At 36.7% G+C, this 16,057-nt stretch overlaps 1 protein-coding gene across 2 annotated transcripts in view; it reads right to left on the bottom strand.

The window, feature by feature from the left end:
- NME5 (NME/NM23 family member 5) overlaps positions 1-16,057 on the bottom strand; it is a 37,373-nt gene that overhangs the window by 13,448 nt on the left and 7,868 nt on the right. The window contains exons 4-5 of one of the 2 annotated variants that reach the window (XM_044947622.2): positions 9,458-9,576; positions 1,330-1,567 (exon numbers count right to left, since the gene is read on the bottom strand). In XM_044947622.2, the coding sequence (XP_044803557.1) occupies positions 1,415-1,567; positions 9,458-9,576 (272 nt within the window). In that variant the 3' untranslated portion in view covers positions 1,330-1,414. Of the gene's footprint in view, positions 1-1,329; positions 1,568-9,457; positions 9,577-16,057 lie in introns of those variants that run through there. The other variant, XM_025292636.3, reaches the window with a different exon arrangement.

Genomic DNA, 16,057 nt, shown 5'->3' with positions numbered 1-16,057 from the left:
AGATGGATAAAGACTTAACTGCAGAGAGGAAACCATTAAATTCCTAGAAGAAAACACATGCAGTATGCAATTTTGAAATCAGTCTTAGTAATATATTTTTAAAAATAGTCCTTGAAATATAGTTAACTCACAATATTGTATTATTAGCAATATATTTTTGGATGTATTTTTCCTCAGGCAAGACTTCCCTGGTAGCTCAGATGGTTAAGCATCTGTCTACAATGTGGGAACAGGGTTCGATCCCTGGGTCAGGAAGATCCCCTGGAGAAGGAAATGGCAATCCACTCCAGTACTATTGCCTGGAAAATCCCATGGACAGAGGAGCCTGGTAGGCTACAGTCCATGGGGTTGCAAAGAGTCAGACATGACTGAGAGACTTAACTAACTAACTAACTTCCTCAGGCAAGGGAAGCAAAAGCAAAAAAATCCAAATGAGATCACATAAAACAAAAAGCTTTTGCACAGCGAAGGAAACTATCAATGAAATGAAAAGGCAGCCTACTGAATGGGAGAAGATATCTGCAAACAATGTATCTGATAAGAAATTAATATTCAGTATATACAAAGAACTCATACACCTCAACATCATAAAAACAAAAACTGAATTTAAAAATGGGCAGAGAACCTGAAGAGATATTCTTTCAAAGAAGACAAACAGATGGCCAACAGGCACAACATCACTAACCATCAGGGAAATGCAAATCAAAACCACAATGAGTTATCACTTCACATCAATCAGAATGGCTATCATCAAAAAGAACACAAATAGGACTTGCCTGGTGGTCCAGTGGTTAAGAATTCACCTGCTATCAGGGTTTCATACATAGCACCAGCTCCCTCGCTGCTATCTATCGAAAATCAGCCCTTGACACAAGGGTTTGAAAAAAATTAATAAAAAAGATTTTTAAAAAAATGAGAAAAAAAAACAGAAAAAATAACAGTAAAAAAAAAAAAGAAAGAAAAGAAACAAAACAAACAAAAATAAATGGAGGAAAAAAAGAATTCACCTGCCAATGTAGGGGACATCCATTCAATTCCTGGTCCAGGAAGATTACACATGTCCTGGAGCAACTGAACCCATGAGTCACAACTACTGAACCCATTCTCTAGGGCCCACATGCTGCAACTATTGAGGCCCTGAGCTACTGAGCTCCCTAGAGTCCATGCTCTAAAATAAAAGAAGCCACCGCCACGAGAAGCCTGCGTAGTGCAATGAAGAGTAGCCCCCATTCACTGCAACTAGAGAAAGCCCATGAACAGCAATGAAGACCAAAAAAAATAATTAATTTTTTAAAAAACACAAATAACAAATGTTGGCAAGGATGTGAAAAAAGGGAACCCTCGTGCACTGCTGGTTGTAATTTAAGTTGATATGGCCAGCAAAGAAAGTAATAGGCTCCTCAAAAAATTAAAATCAGGAGAAGGAAATGGTAACCCACTCCAGTATTCTTGCCTGGAAAAGTCCATGGACAGAGGAGCTTGGCGGGCTGCAGTCCATGGGGTTACATGACTGACAACGTGTGCATGAGGGTGGAGGAAGATGGGTTGTAGCAATAACCTGGTAGAACTGAAAAAAAAAAAAAAACAATTAAAATCAGAACTACCATATGATCCAGCAATTCTGCTTCTTGGTATTTTTGTGAAGAAAACAAATACATTAATTTGAAAAGATATATGCACCCTTATGTTCACTGAGCATTTTTACAATAGCCAAGATATGGAAGTAACCTAAGTCAACAGATGAACGGGTTAAAAAGATGTGACATATACATACACAAACACATACATACTGGAATATTACTCAATAGAAAAGAAAATTCTCCATTTGCAACAACATGGATAAATCTAGAAGGTATTGTGCTGTGTGAAATAAGTCAGAGAAAGATAAATACCATATAATTTCACTTATAAGTGGAATATAAATACTAAAACAAATGAATAAACAAAACAGAAACAGAGTCACAGATACAGAAAACAAATAGGCAGTTGCCAGAGGGAAGGCAGGTTGGGAATGAGTAAAAGCGGTAAGGGATATTAAGAGGTACAAACTTCCAGGTACAAAATAAACAAGTCACAGGAATTAAATGTACAGGAGAATGGGGAATATAGTAAATAATAATAACAATACAATAAATTTTATGGTGACAGATGACAACTAGATTTATCATATTGATCATTTTGCAATATAAAGAAGTATCAAATTACTATGTCATGCACCTGGAACTAACACAGTATTGTAGATTAGTTATAATTCAGTAATGGAAAAAGGAATTCTTACAAAACTCCAACAGATAAGTGGATCTAAAGAAAAATAGATAATTCACAAAGGAGGAAATACAATTAAACATAGGGGGAAATGTTTAACTTTACCAGCATACATACATATACATATATATATATATATATATATAAAGTTAAAGCAATTGAATTCTCATCTTTCATTTATTTTGTCTCTTATCAAGTCAGTCCGATTCCCACCCCAGTGTTTTTAACTTACATCTAAGACTTATATGGATGAAGTGAAATGAAAATTATACATTGGTAATCACAGTGTACCTTGGGATTGCCCTTTAAGGAAGCAATATGACAGTATGTATTGTGACTGAAAATATTTGTATTAGAAATAATAATGCAAAAAAAATCAATAAAATTCTGAAAAAGAAGAGTAATAGAAAGGTTTAGAACTATCTGATTTTGAAATATATTACAAACCTATAATACTTAAAGCAGTATGGTACTTACAAATGAACAGACATAGATAAATGAAATAAACCAACTCACCAAAATAGAAATAAACCCACAAAATGCATACAAGAACTTAGTATATATTAACAGCAGATTCTTAAATCTACAAGAAAAAAAATCTACAATAAAAACAACAAACTATCTTAAATCTACAAGAAAAAAAATCTACAATAAAAACAACAAACTATCTTAAATCTACAAGAAAAAAAAATCTACAATAAAAACAAACCATCAAAAAATGGTTTGGGTCAACTGAGTAACCAAATCGAAAATTAAATAAAATGTGGCATCTACCTTACTTCCTGTAACAACAACAACAAAAAAATTGCAGACAATCAAAGACATATCCATGGGGGGTGGGAGGAAATATAATATTACAGTGTATTAGAAGGGGACTTTCCTGTCAGTCCACTGGTTAAGACTTTGCCTTTCAGTGCAAGGGATGTGAGTTCAATCCCTGGTCAGGGAGCTAAGATCCCATATGACACGTGGACAAAAAGAAAACAAACATAAAAAATAGAAGTGGGCGTCCCTGGTGGCTCAGTAGTAAAGAATATGCTCCTGACAATGCAGAAGACACGGGTTTGATCCCTGGTCCAGGAAGAAGTGTGTCACAACTGTTGAACCTGTGCTCTAGAGCCCAGGAACCACAACTACTGAAGGTCATGCGCCCTAGAGCCTGTGCTCTGCAACAAGAGAAGCCACTGCAATGAGAAGCCCATGCACTGCAACTAGAGAGTAGCCCCTGGCCACCACAACTAAAGAAAGCCCTTGTGCATCAATGAAGAACAAGTACAGCCAAAAATAAATAAATGAATAAAATTATTTTTAAGAAAGCTTTCCCTTAAAGAAGCAACATTATAACAAATTCAATAAAGACTTTAAAAAATGGTCCACAAAAAAAAAAACTCTTCATGAAAAATGTACTACAAGGCAGCATGAGAGAATGTTATTTATGATCTTGAAACAGAAAACCTTCAAATATGACAGAAACCCAAACCATAAAAGAGCTCAATAAATAGAGCTACATAAAAATTAAAATATATCATGAAAATAGTCAAAAAAGACAGTGATAAACTACAGAAATCTATTAAAATCTACTAATCAACAAAAGGTTGATTTTTTAAAACATATAGAGTACCAATACAATACAGAAAATACTAGACAACTGAGCCCTGGCAAATGGATTAAGGGTATGAGGAATTTCATAGAAAAGGAAATGCAAATGGCTCTAAGCAGCATATATAAAAGATACTCAAACTCACTCATAACAAAAGAAATACAAATTATGAGATACATTTTTCACCTATTACATTGGTAAAAAAAAAACCCACCAAGCTTGAAAAAACATCAGGCACTCTCATTCAATTTTCATTGGAGTATAAAATGGTACAACTATGGTGGCTTAGGCTGTAAAGAATCCACTTACAATGCAGGAGACCTGCGTTTGATCCCCGGGTTGGGAAGATCCCCTGGAGAAGGGAATGGCTACCTACTCCAGTATTCTTGCCTAGAGAATTCCATGGACAAAGGAGCTTGGCAGGCTACAGCCCATGGGATCGCAAAGAGTCGGACACAACTGAGCCACTAACACTTTCACAGTTTGACTGTGCTGTGCTGTGCTAAGCTGCTAAAGCTGTGTCCAACTCTGTGTGACCCTATGGACCGTAGCCTACGAGGCACCTATATCCATGGGATTCTCCAGACCAAGAATACTAGAGTGGGTTGCCATGCCCTCCTCCAGGGGATCTTCCCCACCCAGGGATCAATCCCACATCATTCATGTCTCCTGCATCAGCAGGTGGGTTCTTAACCTCTAGTGCTACCTAGGAAGTTCCCATACTTTCACTACAAAAAGGTAATTTGCCAATATTTATCCAAATTAAAAATGCACATATCAAAAACATCAAAATAACATTCTTTTTTACTCAGTATTTCATTTGTAGAAATTTATTCTATAGATATATGGTATGCTGATGAATAAAGATATTCACTGGAGCAGTTTATAATAAGCAAGGAGTGGAAGCAAACTAAACAACCATCTATATGTGACTAATTAATAAATTGTAGAGAATTCCCTGGTAGTTCAGGGGTTAGCACTCTGCCTTTCTCCTGCAGGGGGCAAGGGTTCGATTCCTGGTTGGAGAATGAAGATACCACAAGTCACATGCCCCTCCCCCCACCAAAAAATTGTACAAATCCATAATACAGATTACCATAAACTGTTCTTTCAAAATGGGGCAATTTCGTTTATAATGCTATTTAATAATTTACAATATATATTAAGTAAATAAGGTAAAAAGTTATCAAAAACTATTTTTAGTAACTAGCATTTGTATCTGCGTTTTTAAGTACATCTAAAATGATATGTTTATATATGTATATAGATTTTCACTGAAAGGATATACTAAAGGCTGGTAACAATGATCAACTCCAAGGAACAACTGGGTGGCTGAGGAAGAGGAATGGAAAGGAGAGTATATATATTTCACTATATATCCTTTTGGAACTTTTAAACTTTATAACATATTCAGACATTGCTTATTAAAAAATTAAACAGTTTAAAAAATGTAAGTTCTTTAAAGGTCAAAAAATTTTTTTTAATTTCATGTTCAAATTATAATTTAACTTTTTGATCTCTTTCCAAATGAAATAATCTCAATGTGTGAAAAGCTTTATACTCGAGAGATGTTTACTGTTACAATATTTACAACAGCAAACAAACAGCAGAAGAATGGTAAAGATAACAAAAGAAATATGTAACTATTAAAATAAACTCTATAAAACATACACTTAAATACAGCAATATTTATGGGATATGTTTACATATAGTGATATAAAAAAACAAAACCTGAGCAAAGAAAAAAAAGAGAACTGAATTAGTTTCTATGGAAATACAGACTTTTTTTAAAAAAGTCCAAAAACAAAACCAGTAATAGCAGCAGCTAACATTTGAGCACCTATGTACATGGCATGTGAAGACTTTTACATGCACTAATACATTTAATCCTAATAATATCCATGCTAGCTAGGTAGGTGCTAATATATTTGAATCCTGTTGTTGTTGTTCAGGTGCCAAATCATGTCTGATTCTTTGCGACGCCATGGACTGAAGCACACCAGCTTTCCCTGTCCTTCACCATCTCCTGGAGTTTGCTCAGACTCATGTCCATTGAGTCAGTGATGCCATCCAACCATCTCATCCTCTGTCACCTCCTTCTCCTCCTGCTTTAGTCTTTCCCAGCATCAGGGTCTTTTCCAATGAGTCAGCTCTTTCCATCAGGTGGCCAAAGTATTGGAGCTTCAGCTTCAGCATCAGTCCTTCCAATGAATATTCAGGATTGATTTCCTTTAGGATTGACTGGTTTGATTTACTTGCTGTCCAAGGGACTCTCAAGAGTCTTCTCCAGCATTACAATTCGGAAGCATCAATTCTTCAGTACTCAGCTTTTTTTACTGTCCAGCTCTCACATCCATTCACGACCACTGGAAAAACCATAGCTTTGACTATACAGACCTTTATTGGCAAAGTGATGTCTATGCTTTTTAATATGCTGTCTAGGTTTGTCATATCTGAGGTTAATGATATTTCTCCCGGGAATCTTGATTCCAGCTTGTGCTTCATTCAGCCCAGCATTTTGCATGATGCACTCTGCATATAGGTTAAATAAGCATGGTGACAATATACAGCCTTGACGTACTCCTTTCCCAATTTGGAACCAGTCCGTTGTTCCATGTCTGGTTCTAACTGATGCTTCTTGACCTGTATACAGGTTTCGCAGGAGGCAGGTAAGGTGGTCTAGTATTCCCATCTCTTTAAGAATTTTCCACAGTCTACACAGTCAAAGGTTTTAGCATAGTGAATGAAGCAGATGTTTTTCTGGAATTCTCTAGCTTTTTCTATGATTTTGGCACTTTGATCTCTGGTTCCTCTGCCTTTTCTAAATCTAGCTTGTACATCTGGAAGTTCTCAGTTCACATACTGTTGAAGCCTAGCTTGAAGGATTTTGAGCATTACTCTGCTAGCATGTGAAATGAGTGCAATTTTGTGGTAGTTTGAACATTCTTTGGCCCTTCTTTGGGATTTGGATGAAAACTGACCTGTTCCAGAAATATCAATAACCTCAGATATGCAGATGATACCCACCCTTATCACAGAAAGCAAAGAAGAATTAAAGAGCCTCTTGATAAAGGTGAAAGAGGTGAATGAAAAAGCTGGCTTAAAACTCAACATTCAAAAAAATGAAGATCATGGCATCTGGTCCCATCACTTCATGGCAAATAGATGGGGACTCAATGGAAACAGTGACAGGCTTTATTTTGGGGGGCTCCAAAATCACTGCAGATGGTGACTGCAGTCATGAAATTAAAGGCCACTTGCTCCTTAGAAGAAAAGCAATGACAAACCTAGATAGCATATTAAAAAGCAGAGACATCACTTTGCCAACAAAAGTCCATATAGTCAAAGCTATGATTTTTCCCTTGGACAGTAATGAGATCCAACCAGTCATTCCTAAAGGAAATCAGTCCTGAATATTCATTTGAAGGACTGATGCTGAAGCTGAAGCTCCAATACTTTGGCCACCTGATGTGAAGAGCTGATTCAATGGAAAAGACCTTGATGCTGGGGAAGATTGAAGGCAGGAGGAGAAAGGGACAAGAGAGGATGAGATGGTTGGATGGCATCACTGACATGAGTTTGAGCAAGCTCTGGGAGATAGTGAAGGACACGGATGCCTGGTGTGCTGCAGTTCATTGGACTGCAAACAGACACAACTGAGTGACTGAACAACAAAAAGATCTGTCATAGCTCTTCTTCCAAGGAGCATCTTTTAATTGCAAGATTGCACTTAAGATCTACAGTGATTTTGGAGCCCAATAAAATAAAAATCCCCTGTTCCCATTTTTTCCCATCTATTTGCCATGAAGTGATGGCACCAGATGCCATGATCTTCATTTTTTGAATGTTGAGTTTTAAGCGAGCTCTTTCACTCTCCTCTTTCATCTATATCTTACTAATGTGAATAAAGAGACTTAGGGAGAGGTTCAGTTCAGTTCAGTCGCTCAGTCGTGTCCAACTCTTTGCGACCCTATGAATCACAGCACGCCAGGCCTCCCTGTCCATCGCCATCTCCCGGAGTTCACTCAAACTCGCGTCCATCGAGTCGGTGATGCCAGCCATCCAGATCATTCTCTGTCGTCCCCTTTTCCTCCTGCCCCCAATCCCTCCCAGCATCAGTCTTTTCCAATGAGTCAACTCTTCGCATGAGGTGGCCAAAGTACTGGAGTTTCAGCTTTAGCATCATTCCTTCCAAAGAACAGCCAGGGCTGATCTCCTTTAGAATGGACTGGTTGGATCTCCTTGCAGTCCAAGGGACTCTCAAGAGTCTTCTCCAGCACCACAGTTCAAAAGCATCAATTCTTCGGTGCTCAGCTTTCTTCACAGTCCAACTCTCACATCCATACATGACCACTGGAAAAACCATAGCCTTGACTAGACGGACCTTTGTTGGTAAAGTAATGTCTCTGCTTTTCAATATGCTATCTAGGTTGGTCATAACTTTTCTTCCAAGGAGTAAGCGTCTTTTAATTTAGGTGTCTGGAATCAGAAGTTGAGTCCAGGCAAGATGACTTCAAGACCATGTTTAGGAAATGGAACCATGAGTATCTTTTTCTTCTCTTCTTTATGTTTTTCAGTAGTTTCAGGTTTCTTACTAAATTTAAAAAAGTACTATTTTCACAATGAAAGAGAATTATTAGAGAAATAACATGTCAATGTTTTTCTTTTTGGTAAAAGTGGTAATGTTAACATGTGGGAAAGATTAATCTTTTGTCTTCCAAAAAGGATTCCTTTTGAGAATTCTAACAAAGGCCAGACATATTATTTTGGTAGGGCTGATATTAAAATAACCTTCCCTGATTATCTCTAAGACTCTTCAGATGGGCGGGAGTATCTATAAGGAAGGATCCAGGCTGACAGTTGGCCCTGGATGATCATCCTACATCCTCATACTCAATAGTTCTTCCACCTGAATGAGCAATGTTGAGGCATCGAGTATGTGAATACAAATATTCTATTCAGAAAATTTAGATATCACGAGAAATAAAAATGATGAACAAAATTCAAGTATATATCTAATTTTATCATTTGATTATATAAATTATACACAAAAACAATGCTGAACAATTAAAGGATGCAATGATTGAAAATGTACTTAGAATGTTTTTTTTAAGAGTCAAAACACAGCAAGAAAATAAGCACAGTTGACCCTGGAGCAACAGAGATTTGAACTGTGGGGGTCCACTTACATGGAAACTTTTTTCAATAGTAAATATGACAGTACTACACAATCCACAACTGGCTGACCACAGGATGCAGAAATCACAGATACAGAGGAACTGAGGATATGAGGGCCTACTATAAATTATATGCCAGATTTTTTTAAAGTATTTATTTATTTTGGCTGCACTGGGTCTTAGTTGTTGCACATGGGAGCTATTAGTATGCCAGACTTATGACTGTGCAAAGGGTCAGTGCCCCTAAGTCCTACTCTTACTCAAGGGTCAACTGTAATCAAATGTCATACAAAAGAAAGTATCTAAAATGGATATAAAATAGCTTTTTTAAATGACTTTCTATATATTTCAAAGAATATTTTAATTCTGAAAGCTATAGACAGTATTCTTTAGTATGAATAAAAAGATTTCTTACAAAAGGATCTGCTGGTTTTTGCTTACAAAGTTCTGTGAGTCCTTTAAGCAGAGTTGGCATTACATACAAATTTAAATAGTCCTTAGCAGCTTGTCCAACTGGAATGGGCTCAACAATCACTGCAAATACAAATGTATTCCCGTTAAAGCTAACATAAATGATGAAATATTATACAGTCATTAAAAAGGACACATTCAAAGAAATTTTAATGACATGAGAAATACTTAGTTTTTCTTTTTTAAAAAAAGTAAACAGAAATAGATACATAGCAAATAGTTTGTTCAGAAACACAATCACATACACACAAAAATAAGACTCATACAAATAGCAAAAAATACATCAATATATTGATAGTGCTCACACATAAGATTCTGATTATGTTTTCAACAATCTCCTTTTTTGTATTTCCATTTCCATTTTTTAACAGTAAATGCATAATGGACAATGTTATGAAAAGCTGAAAGAATAAATATAATCTAGATTAATTCATCACAAAAATTAACTCCCGTCAACAAAATGGAGGCAGTTTGCACAGTGGAAAATCCCATGGACAGAGGAGCATAGTAGGCTACAGTCCATGGGGTCGCAAAGAGTTGGACACGACTGAGCGACTTCACTTCACTTCACAGATATGAGTGAATAATACATGCCTCTTGCTCTCTTATAAATTGAATATACACATAAATTCTATTTCTATGATAGTATATATTAATATTGCTGCTTGTTTTTCAATTGTAAAATAAATTATCTAAGATTTAAGGAAATTTTAGTCTTTTCAGCTTTGTTTGAACACTATAGGTGACCTAGACTTTCAATACAACAAAAAACATTTTTCTACCAGAAACAAAAAAGGTCCCAGTATCTCTATATCCTTGCCATTGATCATAGGTATTCTAGTGGATAAGCAAAGGTATCTCATGGTGCTTTCGATTTGCATTTCCTCACTGATTATGCTGAGCACTTTTTCATGTACTTATTAGCCTGTTATCTTTTGTGAAATGCCTATTCAAATCTTTTGCACAGTTTTTAATTCAGTTGTTTGTATTGAGTTGTAAAAATTCTTTGTATTAATATACTAGATACAAGTGCTTTATCTGATATATGATTTGCAAGTATATTCTCCCAGTCTATGATTTATCTTTTCATACATTTAATGATGACTTTTAAAGAAGAAAAGCTTTGAATTTTTATGTAGTCTAATGTATCAATATTTTATTTTACAGATTATATTTGTGATGTCATATATAAGAACTCTTTGTTCAACTCAAGGTAATAAAGATTTTCTATATTTTCTTCCAGTTAGAAGAGTTTGTGATATGAGCTCCCTTTTGCTTAGGAGTCAGTCAGGAATGATATACAAAACCCTATATGATGAGTCACTAAAGCAAGTTATAAAGATATTCTAGGACATATTCCTAATCCTTGAAAAAGCTGGTGCTCTTCCTAAAAACCAAAGCTAGTTTTTAGCTCTTATGTTTACGTCTATTTGTGTGTGGTGTGAAGAAAGGGTCTATACTGATTTATGTTTTCGCATGTGGATTTCCAGTTGTCTTTGCACCATTTGTTGAAAAGATCACCCCCTCTCCATCAAATTGTCTAGGCACTTTCATGGAAAATCAATTGGCCATAAATGTAAGAATCTACTTCTAGATTCTCAATCCTGCTTCATTGATCTTTATGTCTATACCTACGTCAGGACCATACAGCCTTAATTACTGTGGTTTCATAACAGGTTGAAATCAGGTTAGTGGAAATCTTCCAACTTTGTTCTTCGCTTTCAAAACTGCCTTAGCTCTTCTAGATCCTTTACAATTCCATATACATTTTGGAACTGACTTGTTTGTTAATTTCTGCATAAAAGCATGCATAGACTTTGATAGGGACTGCATTAAATTTATCCATCAATTTGAAGTGAACTGTCATCTTGACAATATTGACTCTTCTGATCCAGGAAAGTGTTAGTTGCTTGGTTGTCCCACTCTGTAAACACACAGACTGTAGCCTGCCAGGCTCCTGTGTTCATGGGATTCTCCAGGCAAGAAAACTGGAGTGGATTGCTGTTTCCTTTTCCAAGAGACATTCCTCACTCAGGGATCGAACCCAGGTGTCCCACATCACAGGCAGATTCTTTACCACCTGAGCCAGCAGGGAAGCCCCTAAAAGGGGATGTCTATTTATTTAGATATTCTTTCATTTCTCTCAGCAACATTTTGTTTTGTACTCTTCAGTGCACAAGAATTGCACTTCTTTTGTTAAATTTATTCTTAAATATCTTATTGTTTTTGATGCTATTGTGAATAAAATTGTTTATCTTCATTTTTGGATTGTTTCTCTATTTTTGAAAATCATTTATTATTTGTCTCTGGCTATTTATTATTTGAATTTTGGAGACTTTCCACTAACCTGATTTCAAAACCTTTAATGAGGAACAACTGACACTTGGCTGCTGGGCAAGGGAGGCCAAGCCTGGCTGGTACCTTGAGGCTTGGGAGACTTGGATTTTCAGATAATATCAGAATTCCTCCTGGGAACATTGACTCTATCTATGCTTGGTACCTCTGAGATGAACTGATGTTTCTTTGAGATGAACTGATGAATTGGAGCTACGGTACAAAAGAAGAAGTGCTGTCCTTGGTTACTTGACTACTTAATGATTGAAGGGGTCAGGCATGCAAGCAGTAATAGTGTGGCCCAGATTCTGGAACTGCTACTTGATGAGTACTGTGTGCAACAGCTAAATAAGTTTGAGGGCGAGACCTTAGTGTCAGTCATTGAAGAGGGCCTGATCCAGAAGACGAGGAGAAAAAGAAATAGGAAGAGGGCCTCCCTAGTGGCTCAGTGGTAAAGAATTCATCTGCCAATGCAGGAGACAAGGGTTTGATCCTTGGTCCAGGAGGATCCCACATGCTGTAGAGCAACTAAGCCCGTGTGCCATACTAAGCCTGTGCTCTGGAGCCTGGGAACTCCAACTACGGAGTTCACATGCAGAAACTACTGAAGCCCATGCACTGCAGAGCCCATACTCTGCAACAAGAGAAACCACTACAAGAAGAAGCCCATGCACTGCAACTAGACAGCAGACCCGCTTGCAGCAAGTAAAGAAAAGCCTACACAATAACAAAGACTCAGCACAGCCAAAAATAAATAAGAAACAGGAAAAGAAAAAGTTTCAAACCCTCTGCAAAAAAGATGGCTGTATCAAACCTACTGGTGACATCCCTGTGCTGCATTGTCACGAGCACGTATAGCTGGATAGCAAGCATGGAAAGAATCATGAAGGCTCAAGCCCTAAGAGACAACTCAACAACAGGTTATAGTGATAGTAAAGTTACTCAGTCGTGTCCGACTCTTTGCAACCCCATGCACTGTAGATTGCCAGGCTCCTCTGACCATAGGATTTTCCAGGCAAGAATACTGGAGTGGGTTGCCATTTTCTTCTCCAGGGGGTCTTCCCGACCCAGGGATCAAACCCAGGTCTCCCGCATTGCAGGCAGTCTCTTTACCATCTGAGCCACTAGGGAAGCCCTGGCAGCAAAGAAGCACCTGGAGGTAAACCCCAGACCATTTCCTCATCAAGACCCTGAAGCAAAAGGCTGATAATAATGACAAGTCTTTGAAGGACCAGGTCATCCTACTGTATGAAGTGGCTCTCCTATCTTGACTTTGGTCTGGAGGATCCCCAGACCCATGCTAACAGGGTCTACAGGATGATCAAATTTGGTCTTGGTATCCACGAGAATGACCCCACTACTGACAAGAGCAATGCTGCCACAGCAGGGGAGATGTGGAAGGAGATGATGACCGTTCTCATATGGAAGTAGACTAAGCTCTGCCTGAGGATTACGTGGTTACGTGTTCAACACTCTGTCTCCATTTCTTCTGATAACATGTTTTCACTTATTTATTTTTATTAGCATTTAAAAACATGTATGGCACGACAACTGCTTTAGGGGAAAGTTAAGATTTCTATTAAGTGTGATACTTTAGGCACTGAAGTAGAGCTAGCTTTTTTTTCCTAGTTTCATGTTGGCTTATTTTAACAGACAGAAGTAGTGTTCATTGTACGGTGTATGTAACCTGTGTTAACTTCTCAGTCTGAAGTGTTTAGCTATCAAGCAGATTCTTTAGTGGACCAAATCTCATCACTAAAGTGTTCTGAAGTATATACCTTGATGTTTAAAATAAAAGTACTCATTAAAGCAACTTTCATTTTCTGCGATCTACTTTTTAAACCTTCCAACCCCTACTGTCATAGTATCGCATGTGTCAGGACCCTAGAAATTAGTATGTTAAACTGAACCAACTTGATGGGAGTCACTATCCATATATAGGGATTGTTTTATAAAGAAAAATAATATTTAGAATAGCAAAATTATAAGCTTACCTAGGCATGTTGCAAAGCCATTTGAAAAATAACTCAGAACAAGTTTTGTGAGTGGAAATGTAGTGTTCAAGCCACACACTTGAGAGTTGGAACAAATACAGATATATAAAAAAGAAAAAAATGCTATTATGAAACCACAATATTAAGACTGTATGGTACTGACATAAGAACAGACAATAAAGATCAATGAAGCAGAACTGAGAATCTAAAAGTAGATACTTACATATATGGCCAAATGATTTTTGACAACAGAGTTGGATGAATTAATGAGAAACTAAAACGTGCTTTCACGTTTCTCACATAAATAAATTTTCACTGTACTTTTAAAGGCTTTTTCATGGCAGAAGTTATACATTGCATTGTATATTTATTTTTCTGGCCTTTTAAAATAAAATAATCTTGAGAGAGCAGGGATATCTTATTCATTTTTGTATTTTTGGCACAACTCAATAACTCAATAAACTTGCTGAATGAATGGAATGTAGTAAAGCTTTGAATCATCAATCCCTATTAAAAAGGAAGAGCACTAGCTTTTTCAAGAATTTAGGAATATGTCTTAGAATATCTTTGTAACTTGCTTTAGTGACTTATCATATAGGGTTCTGTACATAGTTCCTCATTGCTAAGCAAGAAGGAGCTCATATCACAAACTCCAAAAACCTTCTCTCAAGGACTTCACATTCTCATAGCAAGAGATCTGCAGTGTAGTAGGTAATCATTTATATCTATCCTACAACTGCTGCTTCTCAAATGTCTAAGAGGATTAATTAATTAATAATATCAAAAGCAATACAAACTAACAGTCTAAGGATATAACCCTATGAGTAAGACAGGCTTCTAAAAAATTTGTTCCACTTAAGATAAATGAGTTTTTAACTCTATTTTAGTTAAAAGCTAAGGAGAAAAAGTATAATTCACTAGTAGGACAAAATCTAAACATCTACCACATCAAAAAGACATCTCATGTTCAAGATGTGCCCCCAAATAATACAGAAGCAGGAGAAATACAAGCAGGAGTGATAGATGAAACAAGACTGGTCTAAATCAACTATACTTCAATTTTTTTTTTTTAAAAAGCAGAAAGACCAAAATCACTGAAACTGAACGATGGGTTCATTAGTGGCTTATTATACTATGTGATCTTCATTGTTGTTCACTCAGTCATGTTTGACTCTTTGTGACCCCACGGACTGCACCACGCCAGGCTTCCCTATCCTTCACCATCTCCCCAAGTTTGTTCAAACTCATGTCCATTGAGTTAGTGATGCCATTCAACCATCTCGTCCTCTGTCATCCCCTTCTCCTCCTGCTTTCCCAGCATTGGGGTCTTTTCTAATGAGTCAGCTCTTCCCAACAGGTGGCCAAAATACTGGAGCTTCAGCTTCAGTCCTTCCAATGAATATTCAGGACTGATTTCCTTTAGGATGGACTGGTTTGATCTCCTTGCAGTCCAAGGAACTCTCAAGAGTCTTCTCCAGCACCACAGTTCAAAAGCATCAATTCATCAGCACTCAATCTTCTTTATGGTCCAACTATCACATCCATACATGACTACTGGAAAATCCACAGCTTTGACTAGACGGACCTTTGTTGGCAAAGTAATGTCCCTGCTTTTTAATATGCTGTCTAGGTTGGTCATAGCTTTTCTTCCAAAGAGCAAGCATCTTTTAATTTCATGGCTGCTATGCTATCTCCTTTTGTGTAAATATTCCAAAATAAAAACAGCTCCAAAGAAAAAGATACCTTAAGGGGATAGATACGACAGAAATTTCTGTCACAGTAAGAATTAAGTATGTAGTAAGCAAATTCTTTTGTGTATAGGTATCTTTAAAACAGTTTTTGGTTCAAAAATCCGAACTTTTAAATCTCCAAGACAATTTTCAGTTTTCTTTGAATAAATCTTTAGCAGAAAAATACTGAGGAATAGGTCTAAATTACTGAGAGAAAAAAAAGGCCAAAAAAATTTTCAAAACTGCCCAATGCTTTGACTTTTTTCTATATAATGAAAATCACCAAATTTCTTTTCTGCTCTAAAAATATTATTGAAAATAAGAATATCAGTGTTGTTCCTCATTATACCCACTTCTAAAAAGCTTATAACTTCACAGGATAGAAACAAAAAAAAAGGGGATGGAGAACTATAAATTTCATAAAAGCATGAGTGTCTGTTAGATAAACAGTAAACTTTTATTAGAGAATATGGCAAATCCATCAAA

The sequence above is a fragment of the Bubalus bubalis genome, chromosome 9 (assembly GCF_019923935.1).
Source record: "Bubalus bubalis isolate 160015118507 breed Murrah chromosome 9, NDDB_SH_1, whole genome shotgun sequence".
NCBI classification, from domain to species: Eukaryota; Metazoa; Chordata; class Mammalia; order Artiodactyla; family Bovidae; genus Bubalus; species Bubalus bubalis.
This window is presented reverse-complemented; position numbering and strand designations above follow the sequence as displayed.